The following is a 24,136-nucleotide window of genomic DNA, read 5'->3' on the forward strand; positions in this document are numbered from 1 at the left end:
CCTGATATAAGAAACCACTACTACTAATAATATTATTACTAAAAATAATAAGCCAACACATTCTTGAATCCAACCTACGAATCTGAAAATGCAATATGGTAGCAAAGAGGTTTGTTGGGGGTTTTGTTAATATAAGAAAAAAATACAGATTTAATCTCACTAGGCCCTTTCTCTGTGGAGTTTGCACGTTCTCCACATGTTTGCGTGGATTCTCTCCAGGTACTCCAGTTTCCTCCCACAGTCCAGACATGCAATTAGTGGGGTTAGGTTATTGGTGACTATAAATTGCCCATAGCTGTGAATGTGAGTGCGAATGGTTGTCTGTATCTGTGTTAGACATGTACCATCATTGGTGACCTGTCCATGATGTACCCCCTGATCCTGATAAGGATAAGGGCTCCAGACACCTCAACCTAGTTTCTTCAGAATGCCAAGAAAAATAAATAAAATAAAATAAAATAAATCCTGGAGATATTCCTACTATGCATTTTCATTTGCTCATTGCATTTTCATCTGAAACCATTTTTTTTTTATATTGGTATTTTTAGTATGTTCCTATACCCTTTCACACTAAGCCTTACTGAATGAAGAAAATAAAAAACTGAAAAGGATCCCAGTCATTAAAGCAAACTGAGCCAACTAACTGCCGAAAAGGTCTGGTATGCTGGGTTTAGCTGTGGCTCCTCAGTCAAAAGGAAGTATGTCTGAGAGACCAGTAGACTTGAATATAAGCTGTGTAAGCAGGCAGTCAAGATGTGGCTGAAAAAGAGCACAGAGGTTCAATCTGCCTTAAGAGCATAAGGTTTAGAAAAGCCTTCTCTCAACCCTGCACTCACCTTCAATTACCCAGCAGTGCCACATTATGGCCAAACAAAATGACTACCATTAGCCATAATCACCTTACATGCAGCCTGATGCTATGCTGAACTGGACTGGGAAAATAATTGGCCCTCAGTAATATGGTTGGAAAAAAAAAAGAAGAGATATTTCCAATACGAGCAGGGCTGTAGATAGAAAATATGTGCTCTTTGCACAGGTGGTAACTCTGGACGATCATCAACTTTCATTGTGCCAGCAGCACAGTTGCTGTTAAGTGTTCTACTTACTTGCACTGCAAAATATTTTTTTGGAAAATGTCACGTCAACAAGGTCTTTGGACTGAATCGTTTCTTTCAGTAAAATATGCACTGAAAAAAAAATCAAGGATTCTCATCTTTTCATTATGTTAGTTTGCTCAAAATCTTTTCATCACTTTTCCTGTGTATCATTTTTTTGAACAAAGATATCCTTCACTCGTATGTATTGGCCCTTTTCAATCACAGCAGCTTTTTAAGGGACTTTAAATTGTTCATTAAAATGGAAGAACCTAGCTCTAAACTTAAACGCCATAACGTATGGATCTTGAAAGTATTATTAGTAATAGTGTTCCACTTATGAATTCAGTCAAAAACAGAGATATATACTACAACAAAGGATGCAGATGATACCAGTCCATTTCAATCAGTCTTATAGTCAAAAATCAGTCTCAAAAAGGAATTAACCCTCAGCTATTTGACCATGGAATTAATTAGATATCAATTAAAACAATTATAATCCTATAGATCCCATGCATGCACTTACATGCATGTAAAACTTTTTAACCAATAATGGTTGTCATAGGACACTGGCACTTGGATCGCCTGCAACTTATATCGTGTCCTTATTAGCAAATGTTTTAGCAGTAGTATATATATATATATATATATATATATATATATATATATATATATATATATATATATATATAGTAAGAGTAGAAAAGGTACTAATAAAAATACCCCAAAACCTGACATATTTACAGTTACCTATAGTAATGTGCTACTTCTACCAGGGCCAAAAAGGTGTCCTCTGGTCATCTTTTAACCACTAAGGCTGTGCTGTACTGATAACACTGATCACATAAAAAAAGTGGACCCTGATCATGATTTAGGGAGCAAATTAATATACTGAACAAATGATCCCTTTTAATGCAGTTCTGCCTTCAGTCAAATTTAGTCAAAGCCTTGAAATTTTGAAGCTGTAACCTTCTGTTGATTTGAGTTTCCCCAACTTTAAGGTTTTTAAAGGCAAGCAGGAATATGCAGAGGGGAATTTAAAATACAGATTTTTATTGTCTTTTTCTCGAGCTCCTATGCGTCTGTGTTTGTCATAGTATTTGTGCAACTGTGTGTACCTAATTAACCGCAGAAAGCTCCTGATCCATAAAAAAACACGACTTCTGTGTTAACAGCAGCAAAGGATTGTCCTTGGCAGGGTATAAAAGGCTGACACTTCCTTTGTGAACTGACAGAGAACAGTGTTGCGTAACCTCTTAACATACATCAGTGTCTGACAAATTGATTTTTAGACAAACGTGTTTGCACATAAAATGCACACTATGCCGCTGTGGCTTTGTACTGATCCACAGGATTTATGTCGCATCAGTGTTAACACTGTGCTGGGTGTATGTGCATATGGATATTTGTGAGTGTGTACTCTGTGTATTTGTAACTTTGTCATGTGTTCTTGAGTCTTGATCTATATATTTGCATTTTTGTCTATATTCTGCAACAAAAACTTAGGGAGAAAAACAGCAAGGTTGTGTGTGCATTTCTATGGAATACCCTTTGCGGAGCCAAAAAAACGCCTGAGTCTAAACACACATGCCCTCCTGCTGCCCCAGAAAAAAACAAAACACAGCAAAAAAAAAAAGAAAAGAAAGAAAAAAAGCTTTTCTTTGCATAGTGGATTTATTCAAGCTCCTTTTACTTCCCTTTGATCCTTCAATCTGTATGTCTCTTTTACTGTCTTCTTAATAACTTTCTCTTTCTCTCTTTGCACCTATCTCAGCTCTTCCTGAAAGCTATTGAAAAATGATCCTCACTAGCGTCATTGAGGCTCCTGCTACTATTATCCATTTTGAAAAGCCTGAATGGCATTGAAATGTATTTAAATGTGGGAATCTTACTTTTGAAGTAATATGATTTTTAACCATTTATTATAGATTGAAGTTCAGCTGCCTTTAGAAGTCACCTAGAAAAAAAGAACTCTTGGACTCATTAGAAATTAAAGTGTTAAAATGATAATGTATGACTAGAGGACAATTATTAAAAGGGTATTTTAACATTCAGTCTTTCAGCGATTGATATGTACTATTTGTTGTCTGCTTGGCCAGGTTGGTTCAAGCGTACATTTCACATTGTTTTCCTGTCTTGCAACAGAGGCTGCTTGGTTTGTACTTTAAATTTATGGTTGATAGAAGACATCAAAAGTATGTGGATTTCTTTAAGTTAAGTTAGGGTATTACAGACTGAAAATAATGAAAACACTGCCATTTTAAATATATTTAAAACTATCTTAGAAAGTTAGTAAAATGATGGAAGTCTTCTGACCACTATGCTTACAATGTATAAATACATTGAGGTTATTATTATTGCATATTGTCTGGTTTATTTCCATTTTTAACATCTGTATTTCCTATTCCTCTCTCTTTCCTCTTTTTTCTCTTCTACACTCTGCCTTGTTACCTTGGATAATGATGTTGATGATAATAACCTAAATTGTTATGCTTAGGATGATGTGCAACCAACACCTAGACTGCTGCTATATGATGACTACAGATGACATTTATGCAGGAAGAGATAAAACTTTATAAAATCCAGGAAACCTTTTTTTTTTTTCCATTTCTTAGACCTTAAAAATATGTAAGTTCTGCTATTTATTTTTTCACTGGATGAAATCTATTTTTTTTCTATATTTTGTGTATTAATTGTAGCGGATTTTTCTTTGAGTAATGATCAAAGTTTCATTTTACATTCCTTGATTTTCGAACTGTAGTAAGAACAGATGGTTCCATAAAACACTAATGTCATAGCATGAAGATGTATGACAGCAAATTTGTGCCATTGCACAAATCGCTCAAGCATTTCTTTGCATTCTGCTTCATCATGCCTTGATGTTCATCAGCAAATGGCACAGAAACCTCTGTACCAACTGCATGAACTGCAGAAAAGAAGCTCAAATATATTAAAGTTGGATCACTGCTATAGAATAAAAGTTGTATTTTTCTACAACTGTCTACTTTGGTGAGTTTTTTTAGGGCAGGAACAACTCAAAAATGGGTGTTTATGACAGTGATTTTACGACAGGCATAAAAACTGTCTACACAGATGTATCTGAAACTCATGTCCTTAAGAAATGAGGGTGGGGGTTTGACCCCCACCCTCGGCAATCAAAGAACTGACATCATCCTTGATCAATCTACAGTTTGCTGAAGCCTCATCAGAAATGGTCTCAATGGAATGGTGGGTGTCAATGGCAAATTACACAAAAACTGGGCTCAAAAGTGGCAAAAGGTTTTGGAGTGATAGAAAGGCATATAATGGAACAACATCAGTCATAGATTGGCTTCCCCAGAACCCAGACTTCACTAATATGGAAGAATTGTGGGACCATCTTGACATAGATTGGATCACAAGGCAGACAAAAAAACACAAAACAAAACAAAACCCTTCAAGAAGTCTACTCTTTAAGACTACTTTGCGAAATTAGAAGAAGGCTTGCCTTTGTGGTGGAATAAAGGTGCTTATGCCAAATACTGACTTTTAAGCGACTTCTTTATTAAAAATTGTACAGAATTGGTTTTGGCATGTATATGTTTATCTTCGGACATTTCAATAAATCACTGCACCCATTTGCAATCTACTGTACCTAGCAAACTATAAAGAAATGGGGGAGGCTTTTGGACAGCACTGTGAAAAATGAAAAATAGAAACAGTGAAAAAGAACGGAGAAACTCCACAATCAAAAGAAAGAGCGGAAAGTGGAAGCAGAACATTTGGAGAAAAACGCGAACACTGGCGAGAGGAGGTGTGGCAAGAAGAGGATGAGCTAGGAGCTGACTGATAACTATAATCACATAAAACAAACTTTCCTGTAAAATCCTTTGCATGTGCAGAATGTGTGAGACTGTGTGAAATAGTTCACTTATGCAAAGACAAGCTATACACAGACGTCACACTTTGGCAGTGGCTTGAGCCAACCTTCTTGGCAAAGAATGTGTCAATCTGGCCAACAGAAGGGAAGAGAGGGAGGAAATGAAGAGAAAAAAACAGAAAGAAGGTACAGGAAAATGGTTTTGCAATTTCATTCTGTCCTTGTGTAAATGATGTGATTGTGTGTGGACACATTTCTCCTAGCGTGTGAGTACGAGGGGACTCAAGTTCATTTCAAGATCAAGCACAAAAAATAAGACATGCATTTTTTCTGCTTCATGTATCAGTGCAATTAGCAATAAATTGTGTATTGCAAACATTAGTACATCAGATTTATGCCTTGAGAAAGGAAACTCATAGAAATCCAAATTCTTACCTATAGAAGTTGTGGCTGGAACTGGCTCTTTGGACACTGCAAAGATATTCACAGTCATAAATGAAAAAAAAGTGTTCAGTTATGAAGAGGAATTCAATGTAAAATTAAAAGACAGATAGTGTGTGAGGATGTGTGTGTACCTGAGTAGTAGGAATTCAGCAGGGATTTGCTCTGCAGCATCTTGCTTCCTTGCACTGAGAAGGAGCAGGGAGAAGGAGAAGCTGGGAAGGAGACAGAAAGGTGAAAAGAAGGTGAAAAAAAGGATTCAAAACAATAAAAACGGAGGAAGGTGAAAAAGGAGGATGCGAGAGAGAAAGAAGGAGGTTAGGGTGGACAAGGAGAAGTAAATGTAGACAGGAAAGAGAAAAAATATATATAAAATGAAAAGTTGTACAGTGAAAGTTTTAAATGAAACAAGCATAAGAGTAAGAAAGTGAAACATGCAACATGAGAAAGAGAAGAGGTACAGGAATCAGGAGGTTGAAAAATAAGAGGGTCAGGTTTGATAAGAAAAGAAAAGGAAAAACAAAATATCATAGGACATGAAATCTAAAAAAAACACCTACATAAAGACAGATCAGTATGCTATATTCAGCAGTTCAGGGGGCAACTCAATAAAACTAATGGCACCATTATATTGAATTTTGAGGATAACAGGGCTTATATTCCAACAATTGTGCACTAAAATCTGGTGTAAAAACGAAACCGAAAAAGACCAATGGATAGGAAGATCACAATTTGTTTTAGAAAACACAATATAAGCATTCTGTAGGATTTATAATACCATACCAATGATATGTCAGTTTTGATTAAAACAACATTTTTAAAGAGGTCATTGATGAGAAGTCAGGCAAATTGTAAACACAGTACTTGCATGTGCTAATTTGACCCTTCCTGCCTTAGGTGCCACCCTTTTTGTAGAGCTGACTCTAATCAGCAATTAAGAGAGTACTTAAGGTGAGAGATAACGGTAAGGTCTAGAGCAGGGGTGGGAAGCTCCAGGCCTCAAGGGCCAGTGTCCTGCAGATTTTAGATATCAACCTGGTCAACACACCTGAATCAACCAATTAGTTCATTACCAGGTCTCTGAAGAACTTCAACAGATGCTGAGGACATCATTTAGCCATATAAATCAGCTGTGTTGGATCAAGGACACATCTAAAACCTGCGGGACACCGGCCCTTGAGGCCTCGAGTTTCCCCACCCCTGGTCTAGATCCTTGTTGGTTTTACAGATTGTGAGCTGTATCTGCGGTGGCTGTGTATTCCTGCTTTGTTGAAAGCAGTGTGTTTTGGTCATTTAGCTTTTGGCTTTTCTTTTCAGTTTAGTGAACAACTCCTGGGGGTTTTTTTCTTCTTTTTTTTTTTAAAGGTGACAGCCACTTCTCTGTCTCTTTTAGTTTAATTAGTAATAGAAATTAATAAAAGCCTTTAATTTAACAATTTTGCCTCCCTGTCTCATTTTTTTTTCAACCTGGACACGTTTTGTTACTTTCACACATCCCTTGGAAAGTAACAATATTATTCATGTAATTTGTCACTTATTAGTTGACAATTACATATGTCTCCTAGAAATACACAGAAATATGAACGGTGAGCTCTGGACACACAGTTTAACTCCAAATGAGAGTGACAGATCTGTCTCAGTATACCCTTAAATCCAGTGCATAACAGCCCAGTGCCAAACATTTTATGCCTTTATGTGAGATGCCAGCAGCACTGACAAAACTTCAGTATTTAATGCCCTTGAAATGATAAATTAGCTGAAAGTAGGACTCCAGAACAAAACAACAACCATGAGCATTTGTTGAAGTGACTTAAGCTTGCATCTATCGTCACTTTTATGGTTATCGGAGATACAGATGGAACAAAAGCATTACAGTGTACTTTTTTAGTTTACTGAGTTTTAGTTTACTGAAGTTCTGTAACATTCTGTCTCATCAAGGTGGTTAGTCTAAATTGCTATTGCCAGTTCAAACTGGCCACCATGGCAATAAGGTCAATGTACCAAAGCTGAAAGTAATTTAGGAGATATGTCATTGGTAATAAATGTGACTGACGGACTTGGTTTATTAAACAGTGACTAAAAGCTATAAGTCCTTGCACATACACTTTACCTCTCACATATACACATAGCTCTAGGGGTCTATAAATAAATGATATCTGGGATACAGAAGCCCACATATAAACAAATACAATAAGACAAAACCTAAGGGGAGTGCTGGGAAACTGAGTTTCATATTATATGCTACCTAGCCTGTTCAATAATCCACATTATATGACAGAGCTAACCTACACATATTTATCTCTTAAGACCTGTATGCATATGGATGCACATGTTTACGCCCACTTGAAGGTAACTGTTCTTGGCTCATTTACATGTTTACATGTTAGCATAGAAATCACTTATGTGTTTGTTTTTTACTATCTGTGAATTTTGATGGTCTAAAGTGAAAAGGTTCCTTTTATGTTCACTGAGCAGATCATAAGATAATGTGCATTTGTTTTCCATCTTTTCCTCTCTCATGCCTTTTTTTTTTTTTTTTTTAAATCTCTACTTTGTTGCAGTTTCTCTGATTTTGATTTGGTTTTCCACATACATTCCATTTGTATTGTTTACTTAAGCATATAGTAGTTATATATTATATTTGTAATTAGTGCTAGTGTCAGATTCCATCCATCTTCCAGGGGGCCGGAGTGAGTAGAGCGAGAGGCAGGGTCTGGGCTCACACAAAGAGACAGACAAACATTCACACTCACATACACACCTAGAGGATATTTAGAATCACCTGAGCCCACTAATGGCATGTCTTTGGACTATGGAAGAAACCTGGGATAGCAAACCTACAGAGACACAAGAAGAACTCCACAAAGTTTTTTTTTAAACACAACAACAACAACAACAACAACAACAAAAACCTCTGCTGTCATTTTGCGGTTTCAAATGGGTAAGGTGGTTTCAGGAATCGTCTCTTACTTTAGGAATATTGCTGATAACCAGATTACTATGTAATAATGAAAGTCCTTGTGAAACACCAAGAACAGATTCTATAACCAATGTATGATATTCTCTCTTCCCAAATAAAAAGGAATACACACACACACACACCACCAAACATCCATTCACCCGTCCCGCCTAATTGTTATTCAAACTATGATACTCTGTTTGTGTAACGTTTTCTGATACAATGGCCCAATTTCTCTACTGCTGATTATTTAATTTTCGTCTTCTCTCTCCATTGTCCTCTTTCCTCTGCCTATTCCCTAGTCTCTTCCCTCTGCTCTCCTCTCCTAATACCCCCACACAACATATTTTCTCCTCTTCTATGATAAAATCCCTCACGTCTCATGTGTACCGGCACTGTATGCTAATGTGCCGGAGAAAGAAGCTCAACTTTAATACAGTGAGGAGTGTACCTGCATACAAAAAGAAATCTGCTTTGGCAGCAATGTCCTGTGAAGTAAGCTGGTGACTGGGTGAAAACACAATAACACAAAAAGGTTATTTGCCCTGTGAGGGTCCATTTCCGCAAATATTATTGGGTCCCCTATCTTGTGTCAGCATTTTTCTCTGTCTCATTAAGACTGAGCTTGAATTGGTGACTATGGTGTGTGTGTGTGGGTGTGTGTGTGTGTGTGTGTGTGTGTGTGTGTGTGTGTGTGTGTGTGTGTGTGTGTGTGTGTGTGTTTCCAATTTCTTTATTTCTTTTTCAAATATTCACAAGACACTGTAAGCACACAACAAAAAAGAGAATGAGTCATATTTTTATACGTGTAACCTTGACAAAGTTTTGTACCATTTTTCCAAAGCTCACAATGGGCAAAGTCAAGTCTCTTTTACATATCCAAATCTTCATTTCACATTTACTGAAAAATTGCATAAAGAAATTCAGTTTCAATGCTGAACGTTTGTTTGGCTACAGGGAAGGTCTAGTAAGTTCTCAAGAAGCACAGGATGTCAAGCGTCTGTCTTATACATTCAAAAAACAAACATATTTATAGACCTGGGGTAGTTGTTTCTAATTGAAGAAAGGGAATTACAGTTTGGTCCATAAGTTTTTGTTTAATAACAAATTTCTTTGTATTTATTGACTCTGTGCAATGACTGCCAGATAGACATTACCAAATGCTATTTCTGCCTTTGAGATTCTCCGATTGGTCTTTAGTGCATCCACCATCAGATGCTGCTTTTTTATGGGTCTTTTTTGCCTTCAGTTTCCAGGCCACTCAGTATCCCATTTCTCTTCCTTGAGAAAATCTTTGGTTGTATTTGCATTATGGTTTAGGTCATTATCTGTTTACACTGAGGTGCTCTCCGATCGCTTTTTCAGCATTTGGCTGAATCTGAGCAGAGTATAGCCATGTACGTAGACTTTAGAATTCATCGTGCTACTTTCATCACCAGTTAGATTATCAATGAATACTAATAACACGGTTCCAGTGACACCCATACATACCACAGCATGCCTCCACCCACCAGATATTGTGCTATGCATTGGGTTGGTATGATTCTACTCTGTTATTGGGTTTTTCACTCTAATGATGGGCTTCTTCATTTGCATCAACATCTCTTTGGACATTATACTGAAACAGCTACTAAATGCAAGTTAAAAAGTTGGAATCAACTGTAAAAGTTTTTTTTTAATATATTTTTCTCTTTCTCTTATATATTATATATCTTAACTTGTTATAAAGTAATCAGGGAACAAGCCTCACCTGGCCATAAAAACATTTAAGTCAATTGTCAAATTACTTTTGAGACTTTGAAAAAGTGAGACTGTGTACGAATGGCTGCAATTCTTAAACAATTAATCCAAGGCATGTGTTTAATCCCTTGAATTAAAGCTGCCCTTCAATGACATCTGATGAATTGTTTTAAGGTGTCAGTGAACTGGCAAAATTACAAAAAAAAAAAATCATTGTCATTGTCCAAAGACTTGTGGACTTATGGCTGATAAAACATTAAATGTCAAGTTGAAGGTTAGCTCCTTTTTCTATATGTTGCAAATGCAAAAACTAATTGCAACTAATTGCTAATTTTACAGTATATATAGGTCCTACGCTCCAGATAAAAGTGGTCTGCTTTAAGTATTTTCAGTACAAAAACATTATTTTACGTCAAAACTGCAGCACGGACAGTTAGAAAAAGAGTGCAGGCAATTACGTCCAGCATTAGCTTGGTACTTAGTCCCTCTTCACCATCCCTGGCTTTCAGTGGTCAAGCACTCCCAAAAGGCCAGCATGACATTTTCAAGTGAAAATGCCCTCCTGAGAGGTCTTGTCTAATTACATCAGAATCACACACAGTTTTACAAAAAGCTGGGACTACTCCCCAACAAATCAAGGCCTAGTTGAAATGTGTGGAATATGCTGTGAAAGAGGATATGCACACTTATATTGTACTTGTATAAAGCACCACATAAAGGGAAAAAATAGAGAGCTCAGCTGAAAATTGTTAAAACAGCACTAAGTACGATGGAGGCTAGTGAAGCAGCACAACACACTATGGGTGAAAGACGGCCATATGGAGAGTTTTATTATAAAAATGAAATGTCCACTATTTGAATAAATGAATGTGACAAAATGATTAATGGTACAGAATCCTAGCATATGCATATTTTAGGGAGTGACAAGGGGAAAAGAAACTTGAAAGTTAACTTTCAGAGAAACAGCAAATTAATTAAATCTGTGGGGTTTTTGTTATTTTTTCTTAACACTTTACAGAAAGAATACAATGTGGAAAGGACAATGTAGTATTATATTTTCTTGTAAAAAAAACAAAACAAAAACATTATGGTGCCATTTACAGCTGATATCTTCTGGATGCACCTTAGGGCTAGAACTGCAGAGCATTTTGACTTACTGAACCCATTGAGGTCCTGGTTGGAGGTGGAAAAGGGGTCATCTTTGTGTAAGGTGCTGACTTTAGTGGTGCTCTTATCAGCTGTGGTGACTGGACCCATCTCCCTCTGCTGAGTGGAGCTGCTAGCAGTTTCCTTCTGCTTTTTTGCCAACTTTCTATAGAGGTTCAAAAACATAAAAACAAGGATACACAAAGATGAATTATTCACATACAGAAATGCATGCAATTCCTTACATCCACATGCAGCGCGTAAACACAAAGGCACATATGCAAAGAAATATTCTTTACGGAACAACAATACTCTTTGGAAGATGAGTTATGGTGAGAACACTAAGAAAAGAGAACATTTTCTTTATTATATGCAGTGACTTGAAACAAAAGAGAATAAATGGCAATATAAGAATGAACAGTGAGTTCTGTGCGCAATAGTGTAGGCAGAGACACATTTCACAGCAAATATTATATGAAACATATATTTTACTTTTTACTTTATGTCAAAATGACAAGGAATATGATTTTGATGATGTATAATGAGTAGTTAAACCCAATCAGGAAGTAAACATGTGCATTTGCATCATCTTTTTAAAAGGTGTGTTTTACCAACAATAAAAAAAAAGTTTCTCCATATCATCATTCTAAGGGGCTGTTTCCTGTTGAAAAATGAGCAAACTGCATAAAAAAGTATTTTTTAAAAATGGCCTATGTATGTATAGAAAAGCCTTAGAAATTACAGGGTAAGCTGTTATTTTGTCCCCTCTTATATTACTACAGCAAGGGGGAAAATACAGGTGATATGATTCAATATGGAGAGGCTGACATTCAGTACTTCCAGAACATGTGGGGCTTCTAAACTGACTATATATAATGGTAAGGGTAGTTATGCAGTGACTGCTGATGAGATGCCCCTTGAGTGTGAATGTATCCTTTGATATTTTTTCCACTTATCTGCCACAACGCCCATCTGTTGGCCATTTTGCATAGACTATTTTGAGTTTTGCCTGAACCTTCAGCTGAGAGACCAGATGGTAGAAGAGACAGAAAACCATTACAATCTGACATTGTCCAATAGATTCACCAGAACTAACGGAAATATCAAGACAAAGCATATTTTTACTATCATATTCTATACAAGGAGGAGGGTGCGATAATATAGTGGTTAGTACTGTAACCTCAAAGCAAGAAGGTTTCTGGTTTGAACCCAAGCTTGGACCTTGTTGTGTGGAGTTTGTTGTGTGGGTTTCCTCCTGTTATGCCGGCTTACTGCCACAGTCCAAAAACTGCTTAAATTCACAGAATAAAGCACTATATAAAATTTAATACAAAATTAAATACAGAATTAAATACAAAATTTTCTTGATGACTTATAAATCGCAGAACGGTCAGGCTCCAGAATATCTGTCTGACTTACTGCAGTCTTATATGCACCCTAGAACTCTAAGATCAAGTGACCTCTTGCTCTTGGCCACTTCTAAGTCGAGGCTGGTTCACAGAGGTGACCGGGCATTTGTGGTTGTGGCACTGAAAATGTGGAATTATTTACCTCTCCAGATTAGCAAGGCCCCAACTGTCAGTCTTTTCAAATCCCATTTTAAAACACATTTTCACTCATTAGCTTTCAACATCGCATGAGAGTTACCTATCTATCTACTTGGTCACCTGTTACCAGATATTTGTTATTGATGTTATTTGTTACTGTGTAATTGTTTTTATCATCTTTTTACAGTACTTTGGCCAACATTTTGTTGTTATTAAATTTGCTATATAAATAAAGTAAAAGTAAAGTATATAACTGTACGGTTAAATGCGGCTTATTGCCTAAATGTTTTGACTAGTCAGTAAGACAAGAAAAGTGATATGAATGCCAGTCCATTACGTTTATCTTCTAAACCTGTTTTCAAAAAATGACCGACAAACACAGAAGTGATAATTAACGTGCTACTTTTAAATATCAATGTGACATATTGTCCTCTAGATACAGAACAATTTGACAGTGTGACTTAAATAAGCTTTGCAGTTTGACTCATCTCGATATGAGGAAACTCTGGGCTTGGACATCACCTTGACTAGACAGATGTGTCCAAATCCTGACCACTCGCCAGACTTTGTGTGTCATTAGGGGCCCACAAGGCTTGTCAAATTTTAAAGCGTGAAAAAGGCTAAAAACATGTAGTCTCATTTTGCCTGGATTTAAAAGACAAGAGCTTCACTATCGGAATAATTGGATACCAAAAGCTACAGAACATTAAATTATAAAATCAGAAAATATGTATTTCGCAGTATATGTTACATTTTGCAAGCATTTGCCTTTAAATGCCCATGAACAATCGGTTCACATGAAGTAAAACAATAATACCGTTTTTTAAAACAAAAAACAAACAAGTGCATTTTGTTGATGTTAAATGCTCATTGTGCATTTCAATTAATGCACTGTATATTACTGGAAGTACTTATAATTAAATTGAATAACTAAATGGTACATGGGTCAATCTGTATAAACTGAGAACAGTCTATTCATGGGAGAGTAGCCAGGTCTTTATTACCTGCTTGATTTGGATGATAATAGAACTTGGATGCCAATAGGCTCAGCAGAATAGCAGCCCTTTAATGTAGAAGTATACCTTTTTATATTCTTTTGATATAAAAAATAACCTTGTGGATGCGCTTTAAACCACCATTTAATGGAATTTACTTTGAAATCATAGGCCCAAGTGATCTACTAAGGGAAACCTGTAAATTGTCTACACTCGTAAAAGAACCATTTAATCTTGCAAAAACACTTACAGAGTGTGATATTTATTAAACTACTCACGTCAAATACTTACTGAAGAAGCTGCTACATGAGGTGTTCACCTGCAGTCAGGAGTCATATCCAAGGACACTTTGCCATGAAGAGGGACCAGGGATCATACACCCCACCCTGTAATTACTGGACGACCAAGTCTACCACCTGAACCACAGACTTACCACACTGTTTGATTTTAGATCCTAAAAAGGATACTTTTTTTTTTAGCATATTCTTTTTTCCAATAGTGTCTTAAAAAGACAGCAGAAATGACTCCATGCCATGTCATTGCTTCCAGCATGGCTGTCAGATGATATTGTATGCTTCAGATCATGAGCCATTACTTTCCCTCTTCATACATTTCCCCTCATATATTTCCTCAGTGTTTTCTAATTGGCACCTTAGTTTGCAAATGATCAACAAACCCTATCATTAATATGTATTTCAAAATAGAGTAAATATAAATACATTTTGCAGATTTGTCCTATAAAATTCGTCATACTTCTTTCTCTGAGTTTTTGAGGAGAAAAGCCTCCTCCAGAATCCACCAACACAACTTTCTGCTTACTTTAAGTATCTGACATCTAGTCACGAATGGTATACAGTGGGCTGTGTACAAGAAATGGTTATAATAGTTCGATGTGTATGTGTGTTGTTGTTTCTATGAGTAAACACTTGATCTCCTTGATATCTGTGTATGCACTGCAGGTGCTGGACATTCAGTGTTTTTGGCTGTGTCTAAGTGTTACATGTGTCTGTTGTATTGGACTGTTGGTGTACACTGGGCAGTGAGTGGGTGTGTTCCTAAGTGACTTATCACGAATCCGCCTAATACGCCTGCTTACACGTGTCTCTGGAAAACCTGCAGTGTCTTGCACAGTCACTCTAAAAGGCAAATAGAGAAAACACAATGTCACTCATACCTATATTGAATAATCGTGAGTCTCTTAACACTTACTTGCTACAGGATTGTTTCACTACTATATGTTGTTAGTGAGACATGAAATTAAAACTATGTACTCCACAAAAAAGTCAATAAACATCCAAAGGACACACTGAATCTGTTTCTTGGCTAAACAGCATCTAGAAAACATGAATTTAAAAAGAAAATGTTGTGTGTGTGTGTTGCACTTGTTAAGCCCACTAAGGGTCAGGAAGCAATAAGTGTGAGGTCAAAAGCGAAAGCAAGATCCCTTTTGATCCCCATGATTCCATTGGCTGACAGAATAATACTAACAATAATGTTTGTTTGTGACTGAGAGAGATATGTAGAGATATGAAATTAAAGCAGTAAACCCATTATAGTGTGTGTGTGTGTGTGTGTGTGTGTGTGTGTGTGTGTGTGTGTGTGTGTGTGTGTGTGTGTGTGTGTGTGTGTGTCCACATAGCAGGCAGGTCTGGCCCGGATCTGGTATCAAGCCAGTACTGCTGGCTGACTTCTGGCATGATAAGACGTATGTCATCCAGATATGGGCCAGGCCTGGCATAGATGACACTGTTTATGTGATGGCATGCCATATCTGGCTCGATTGTGGTTTGGTTCATGTGGCCCAGGCCCATAGATAACAGGTCTGGCCCGGATATGGCATCAAGCTGGCACTTCTGACTGACTGGTGTCATGGCAGAGTGTATGTCAGCCAGATGTGGGCCAGGTCTGGCAATGATGGCACTATTTATGTTCCTATTTTCCTATTTTAGTTAGAAGACCCAAATGCCATGTTTCAATACTATACTGCTATGGTAGCCAATGTTTCAAATGCAGGTTTGACAGGTTTGTGAATGTACACTTTATCCAAAACCTAGTGACGGTTTACTCATCTTTGCCAGTGGGTGGCTGTAGCTCAGGAGACAGAGCAGGTCAACTACTGATCAGAAGGCTAGTAGTTTGATCCCTGGCTCCTCCAGTCTGCATGTCAAGAGTGTGAATGTGTATGAATGTAGTTAGGAAGCACTCAATTTAGAGAAAGTGTGTGAATGTGGCATATTGTATAGAGCACTTTAACCCTCCTGCCTTCTTGGGACCTTTTTGTGCCACTGCTATGTGTTAAATGGCTGCCATTTCCACTGTGTTCAGTGGAATATAACCAAACTTGCCACAGGATAGTTTTTACCTGTCAATGTTAATATTCCAGTGTGAATTCCTTAAATCAGCCTAAAATGGCTGAGCAGCAGAAATCCCCACACCCATCACCCTGGGGACCATTTTCTGCCCATTGACTTCCATTATAAACGCTATTTTTCAACCCCAAATTATCATCATATGATTTTATTTTTTCTTCTTTTCTTGGATGTCAATGAAGACTCAGGGCCTTGAAGTTTTAATTTTTAAATTGCAAAAAAAATGCAAAAAAAATAATGGCAGGTCAAAATGTATGTTGGTGCCAATCTTTGGTCCATCTAAAGGCCTACTTATAATGACAATCACATATTACTTCAACTGGTTTTTTGTGGAAATATTTAGTTTCGTTTTTTGGTTTTTGGGGCTTATAACACAGGGCGCTCATGTAATAACACTGGGATTTGAAGGGTTAAAACAACGAAAATATAATTAAAACTTTACATGAATATTTCAGGGAGAAGTAGTTTTACAAGGTTGGCTAATTTAAAGTGGAATAAAATATGGATATATGGTCTTTTTATGGCGTGGCTGAGAATGGTCCCTAGGGTGATGGGTGTGAGTTTTTTAAAGGATGGCAGGAGGGTTAAGTAATCTGGGAGACTAGAAAAGCGCTATAAAAGAGTCAGTCCATTCACTGAGTTTCGTCATGTTACTTTTGCATGTTCTGGCACATGTTGTTATTACATGGCTTGATTAAGGTACACATTAGGCTGACATCTGGGGCCAGAGTTGAAACTGTTCTGGCTCAGCACAGGGCCAGCAGTGTGTCTACAACTGGCCCGTGGCTGCACCCAACTTACACATGGCCCACATACCGCAAAGAATGACGGTCCACACATGGGCCAGCACAGGACCACCAGTGTGTCTGCAACTGGCCTTGTGCTGGCCCATGTATGGGCCACATCTGGCAAACCAGATCTGGGCCACCAAAGGGCCATTCTTTGCAGTATGTGGGCCATGTGTAAGCACATTGTGTGGGAAAGATCCAGGCCACACCAATTTTGCTATGTGTGTGTGTGTGTGTGTGTGTGTGTGTGTGTGTGTGTGTGTGTGTGTGTGTGTGTGTGTGTGTGTGTGTGTGTTTAAAAGCCTGGGATCAGATGATGAGCTGTAGTTGCCCTTAAGCACTTAAGCCAGGGCGAGAAAAGACATAAGTAAAAATCAAAGACAGATGATAAGACAGAGACAGAGCAGATGTGAAAAGTGAACATGAGAAAGGAGGAAGACAAATGAAACAGCTCATCAATAAAGAGGCAATAAATAAAAAACAACAACATAAAAACAAAGAAAGAGTGAGATGAACGATGTTAGAAAGAACATTTTCAGGAAAACTACAAGAGACAAGAAGGAATGACCTTACAAAGTTTCTCCCATAATATAATCATTTCCTTCCATCAACCCCAGGTTCTGTCGCCAATTTATAGGCGACAGAACCTCAAAACCTCCTGTGTGATTGGAGCTTAGAGTGGCCTATTCCTGACTATCTGACTGCACTTTGACAGAAAAGTGGGCAGAGATGAAGAGGAAGAGGAAGAGGAGAGCAAAGAAAGGAAAGTCAAATAAAAAAAACTGAAAAGAAGGAGAAAAAAATAAAAAACGGGAAGTTGAGGAGAAAAATGAAAGGAAAATAATGTTTCCTTTCATTAGGAAATAGAGGTGGCAGATGAAGAAAGTGACAGAAGTAGAAACAATGCAGCAAAAGCAGGCATAGAGTGGAAGAAGTAAAAGCAAAGGACAAAAACCTGCAACTTGTAGTGTGTGAAAGGCTTCCCCACTCTCCTCCCCGCTCTTTCACCAAACCTCGACCTAGCACACATTCATACCAATAATGGACTCATTTAAATGACAAATTCCTTGCATATTCTAAGTGGCACTGAGCACGACTTAATCCTTCTTTAATGAATGTCACGGCGGCAGTTCATTAAGTACTAAGGTTACCCTGCCGGGTGCAACCACGGCAAAAATCATGGACTTCTTTGTGGCCAGAGCGACATTAATTGTAGGCTGTTTGGTAGGTTGATAATGAGAGATTTTTGGCAGAAATGTCTTTTTTTGTGTATGAGTGTGAGAAAAGATACATTATAATAGAGAGACATGAGATGAGATGAAATGAGGTGAATCAATGCATCAGTAGATATGGTCAGGAAAAAATTTAATTCTTTCTTATTTGATGTATTAACCTGAGCACTTGATGGGTCCATTTCCAAAATGCTGTATATGTAAAATTCATTACCAAATAATATAATAAAATACAAAAGTTGCTATCCAGGGAGTTAAAGTTTATCTGAAGCTCAGGAGGTAGAGCAGGTCATGTACTGATAGGAAGGTGTGTGGTTTGATCCCTGGCTCCCCCACTGTGCATGCCAAATATCCTTGGGCAAGATACTAGCCCCAAGTTGCTCTTCGATGCATCCATCGGAGTATGAATGCGTGTAAAATGCTTGTGTAAATGGGTGAATGTGGCAATTTGTATAAAGCACTCTAAGTGCTCCAGGACAGTAGTAATGCTCTAAGATCTAAGAATCAGTCCATTTACCAGTATATTGTTTTCAAGATAAGTAGGATCATTAATTTGACATCAAAATGGTAATGCAGTACAGCTGTTTCCTTCCTTCCTTCACCTTCTAGACATCCATGTCTATATTTCAGTAGCAGAGTTACTGTTTTGACTCCATGGAGGAGATTGCTGACATATAGAAAGATAATGGCCAAAAAATTTTAAAATCACCTTGTCCATTCTTATTCAAGTTTTTGTGGAAATGATTGATTCTTCAATTTTCAGAAAGCAAACTCTGAACTGAATTTATTTCATGGCAGCAAGTATGGCTTGTTGATACAAACTCATGCCAAGAGAATTGCATTCATTTTAGTTGAAGCTTGGCAAGTGATCACGGCAACCTCAAGGCGTCCAGTCAAACATGGGAGAGGCCATTTGTTTCTTTTGTTGAGTGAGAACTTCTGTATTATGGCTAGAATGGCGTCAGCCATTTGGTTGGCAACTAGATAGCTCAAATATCCTCGAGCCATCCCCAGCCAGTGCTGAAGTCAGACAGGCAGTCAGTCACTTCAGGATGACAGCAGTAGCTCCAGAGGAGGCTGCAGGCGAAGCCCAAACAAACTTTCATCTGCGTATCACAGGATTTAGAGACAGACCCAACAAGGGAGGGAGAGATTGAGGGATATAAAGAGAGGTGAAGAGAGAGATAGAGGTTGAAAAGACAGAGTGAACCAAAACACACAAACACACACTACAGGATTGCAGGAGTCTTGTGCAAATTTAAATCCCCTTCTCATCTAACAGTAAACCTCCTTGGGCTATAACTGTGCATCTATGTATATATGGGTGAGACTGGCTGTGCATTACAACCAATTTTTAAAAGTGGGAAAAATGTATGTGTATTTTCAGCTTCTTAATTATTAATTTCACATTTTCTACATATTTAGTTGTCATGTTATGTTTATTTGTATGTTTCCATTAGGGCTGGGGTATATGGCCTCGAATCCATATCGTGGTATAATTTGAAGCATGTGTCGTAACGATATATATCACGTTATATTCTTTTCTTCTGTATACCGTATTTTACACACTATAAGGCCTTTAATTTTCTCAAAAATCGACAGTGCACCTTATAATCCGGTGCGCCTTATGTATGAATTCTGGTTGTTCTTACTGACCTGACCCTGACTACATGGGGCTCAAAATCTGTCAAAAAATGGTTTAGTACAACTTTGGTAAGGTACGAAGCTGCACCACTTGATGGCTTGTCGGAGCATTACGGCTATCGTAGTCAGGAGCCTCGTGAAGTAATCTAGGTCCAAAACTCTGTCTGCTTCAGGTCCCAAAGTCAAACAAACACTGCAGCATCACTGAGAGTTAAAAACTGTCTAAATTCTTTCATCTTTAATAAATTCATCAGCGTTGCTACTAGGGATGCACCGATACCGATACCGGTATCGGGTATCGGCCTCGATACCACATTTTCTAAAGTACTCGTACTCGTTAAAAGTCCCCCGATACCAAGGACCGATACCACGGTCTGAGACCTGTCTATGTTTGAGCGGCATGTAAGGGGTTAATCACAGGCGCCGAGTGCCCGCCCCCAGGCCCCGGCTGCAGCTCAGAGCGGGGAGAAAGCGAAGCGAGACATATCAGCTGTGTGGAACTATTTTAAAGTGAACGATTACGCGAAAACAAAGGCGGACTGCAAATTGTCCTCAGCGAAATTGTCCAGAGGAGGCTCTAAAGGTAGCGCATTTAACACAAGCAATTTAATCAAGCACCTAAAATCCCAACACAACAACAAATACAAAGAGTTTACCCACGCTTATTAGCACAGAGGAGCATAGCTGATGCTATAGCAGTGGGACGGAAAATAGTTGGGCATTTTAAACATTCCGCCTTAGCCTACTCCCGCCTCGAGGACATTCAGGGACAGCTCAACCAGCCAATAAAGCAGGGGTCACCAACACGGTGCCCGCGGGCACCAGGTCGCCCGCAAGGACCACATGAGTCGCCCGCGGGCCTGTTCTAAAAATAGCTCACCATAACAACTTACCAGTAAGCTGCATCTATTTTTATTTTTTCTTGCTATTTTTTTAATCACAATTGCATTGGCGTTAATTTGTTAGAGATAATATATAAAAAAAATGTTTATTATTAAATATTAGATCATGATCTAATATTTAGTGCTAGCTGGTCTCCACGGAAACAGTTGCCGTGAAGACCAGCAAAGGCAAAGGTGAGGAGATGAGGAAAACATGGCGGAAAAAAGGAAGAAAACATATAATTTTCACAGTGAATGGGAGGAAGAGTTCTTTTTTACCACTGTGAAAGATTCATGCGTGTGTCTCATTTGCGGGGCAACTGTGGCAACGGCAAAGCGGCACAACGTGGAGAGACATTTCCGAACGTGTCACACAAGCTACCATGCTAACTACCCAAAGGGCAGAACACTGCGAGCGGAAAAGGCCCGCGAATTAAAGGCAGGTTTGAGCAAACAGCAGTCTTTTTTCACGAGACCGGTGAAAAACTCTCAAAAAGCAACCGAAGCCTCATTTAGAGCTACACATTTCATGATTAAGAAAAAGAAGGCATTTTTAGACGGGGAGTATTTCAAAGAAGCAATGATGATAATTGCAAAAACTGTGCTTAAAGACGAGAAATATGGAAACGATGTAATCTCCACTCTCTCTGATGTCCAGCTGGGGGCAACTACAATTGTTAGAAGAGTGTCGGCTATGTCCGGGAACTTGGCCGATCAGTTGGATCAGGATCTGGCAAAGTGCAGTTGGTTTAGCATCCAGTGTGACGAGTCCGTCGACAGCAGCAGTACAGCACAGCTGATGGTCTTTATCCGGATGGTATTTGATGGTTTCTCCACAAAAGAAGAACTTCTGACACTACTGCCGCTAAAGACAACAACGAAGGGAGTTGACATCTATAACGCGGTGAAGGAGTTTTTCGCGAAGAAAAAGGTACCGTTGGAAAAGCTGGTATCAGTGACTACCGACGGGGCTCCTGCTATGATCGGCCGACATACGGGATTCATCGCTCACTGTAAAGGTGACACAGAGTTCCCAAACTTCATGCATTACCACTGCATCATTCACCAGCAGGCGTTATGCCCAAACGTGATCGGCTTCGAGCACGTCATGACTCCCGTCGTGAAGATCATAAACAGCATCCGCTCCAGAGCTAAACAGCACAGAACATTCAAGGTGCTATTGGAGGAGCTGTCAGCTGAATATGGTGACCTGCTACTACATACGGAAATCCGATGGCTCAGCAGGGGACGGATTTTGCTTCGTTTTTTGTCACTTTTGGGTGAAATCAAGGAGTTCATGCAATCCAAAGGGGAAGACACATCTCTGCTGGAGGACACTGAGTGGACACTTGACCTTGCGTTTTTAACAGACATTACTGGGAAACTGAACTATTTGAACTGTGAGCTGCAAGGCAAAGGTAAGACTGTTGCTGACATGATAAGTGCTTTAAATGGATTTAAAGCCCAGATGAACATTTTCTCTGTGCATTTACAGAGAAAAAAGGTGCTGCACTTTCCCTCTGTGCAGATGGTGCTGAAAGACAATGCTTCTGCATCTGAGACTTTTGACAAAGTTGCAGAAAAGTACACTCAAGTCATAAACCGACTTGGTCAAGAGTTTGAGAACAGGTTTTGTGACCTTGATCAGCTTGAGCCATGTGTCTCATTTGTTTCCAATCCTTTCATGAATGTGGACACAACATGCATTGCTGAGCAACTAAGTTCAATGTTCAGCTTGGATGCTGGACAGGTGGAAATCGAAATTGTAACATTGCAAAATGACGTCCACCTCAAAGCCTATCTGGGTGCACCAAACTTTTGGTGCCTTGTTGACACAGAAAAGTACAGTGGTGTGTGCACAGCAGCTATGAAGGTTGCCAGCCTGTTTGGTTCAACCTATCTTTGTGAATCAGCCTTTTCTGACATGAACTTCATCAAGAACAAACACAGAACACGCCTCTCCGATGCACATCTGCAAGACTCACTCAGAGTTGCAGTGTCAAGTTATACCCCAGATTACAACACACTGGTGAACAGCATGCAATGCCAGGTTTCCCACTAACAGACAAAGAAAGCCATATTAGATGTTCTCAGTGGCAACATTACAGTGTCATGTCAAAGTTGAATTTAATTATTGAAAAACAAATGTGTTTGTTAAGTGTAACATGTGACAATTTGCTTTAAAATGCTGCCAATTTGGTGAAAAGTTCTGTAAAATTTGAAAGTTGATTTTTTGTATGTTACATACATACAAAAATAATGTATGTAACAGTGCATGATTTGTTAAAATTTGTTAGTGGTAAGTGAAAATGTTGTAGAAGTGATCACTTCAAAATGTAAATACTTGCAGAGATATATAGAAATAAAGCGTTGCATATTGATATTTATGTTTCCTACCTTGTTTCCTAATTGCATTCTTTATAATTATGGTGAAAAATAATTAACATAATTAGTGTCCGTACATAGATGAATATCATTAATTATTAATGATAACACATAATTAAGTTAAACTGAGGAAATTTGTTATTTGAGAAGTGTGTGTCAAACTGGTAGCCCTTCACATTAATCGGTACCCAAGAAGTAGCTCTCACTTTCAAAAAGGTTGGTGACCCCTGCAATAAAGAGACTGCAGCAGGATGTACAGACGCGCTGGAACAGCACGTATTACATGCTCCAGTCCCTCATTGAGCAAAAGCGAGTGCACGAACTCACTGACTATCTCACCGCTCACCAATGGGCTCTTATGGAGACGACTGTTGCCATCCTCACCCCCTTTGAGGAACTAACTAAAAAAAGTGAGCAGCTACAACGCACTAGCCTCTAATGTCATCCCAGCTGTGACTGTGCTAGTGAGACTTCTAAACAGAGAAACAGACGAACAAATTTAAAATTAAATTTTGTTTTTTTATAATTATTTATTCTGTAATGTGTTGCATACAACATGCTTTTCATTTTAAATAAATGTTCTTAATTCCAAACTAGTCCCTTGTTTGTTTGTTTTTTGTTAAATTATAGGACTAAAGCTGTTACCTGCAAATTTAAATCATCTTTTTATTAAGTACTCGGTATCGGTATCGGCGAGTACTGAAATGCAAGTACTCGTACTCGTACTCGTTTCCAAAAAAGTGGTATCGGTGCATCCCTAGTTGCTACTTTACCAGTTAAGTTTAACACCCAGGCATCCATGAAAACAGAATTTATTGAATCTAATGGAGTTGGAAGTTAGCAGGAAGTTAGCTCGCTAGTTTCCACCTGAACATGAGAGAGATTTCTGAAAAAATTTAAACATACAGCTCTGCTGTCACTTCCAACATAAAGGAAGACAGAAAACTAAACAGCAGTGACTTTTTTAGGGTTACTGAAGTTGGGCTAGTTGATATATAATGATGTGCTACGTGATGTTAGCATAACATAAACAGTGAAGCTGGAGGATGAACGCTA

The 24,136-nt window shown here is 38.4% G+C and overlaps 2 protein-coding genes across 9 annotated transcripts in view; one reads left to right on the forward strand and one right to left on the reverse strand.

Annotated features, from left to right (window-relative positions):
• Nucleotides 1–24,136, reverse strand: part of ptprt (protein tyrosine phosphatase receptor type T) — a 336,999-nt gene that overhangs the window by 63,477 nt on the left and 249,386 nt on the right. For all 8 annotated transcript variants that reach the window (XM_080890788.1, XM_080890791.1, XM_080890787.1 and 5 more), the window contains 3 exons: nt 11,251–11,405; nt 5,529–5,609; nt 5,389–5,424 (listed from right to left, as the gene is read on the reverse strand). In XM_080890788.1, the coding sequence (XP_080746914.1) occupies nt 5,389–5,424; nt 5,529–5,609; nt 11,251–11,405 (272 nt within the window). The remainder of the gene's footprint in view (nt 1–5,388; nt 5,425–5,528; nt 5,610–11,250; nt 11,406–24,136) is intronic.
• LOC308402149 (general transcription factor II-I repeat domain-containing protein 2B-like) lies at nt 20,608–23,240 on the forward strand. Its single transcript, XM_080890792.1, has 2 exons — nt 20,608–20,709; nt 21,354–23,240. Exon 2 carries the CDS (start codon nt 21,390–21,392, stop codon nt 22,755–22,757), a length of 1,368 nt encoding a protein of 455 aa, XP_080746918.1. The 5' UTR covers nt 20,608–20,709; nt 21,354–21,389; the 3' UTR covers nt 22,758–23,240.

This window comes from Rhamphochromis sp. 'chilingali' (assembly GCF_963969265.1).
Source record: "Rhamphochromis sp. 'chilingali' genome assembly, chromosome: 9".
Taxonomy (NCBI): domain Eukaryota; kingdom Metazoa; phylum Chordata; class Actinopteri; order Cichliformes; family Cichlidae; genus Rhamphochromis; species Rhamphochromis sp. 'chilingali'.

What these genes read in the sequence shown, in the direction of transcription:
- LOC308402149 (XM_080890792.1), top strand. Translation starts at nt 21,390, where the DNA reads ATGTCCGGGAACTTGGCCGATCAGTTGGATCAGGATCTGGCAAAGTGC.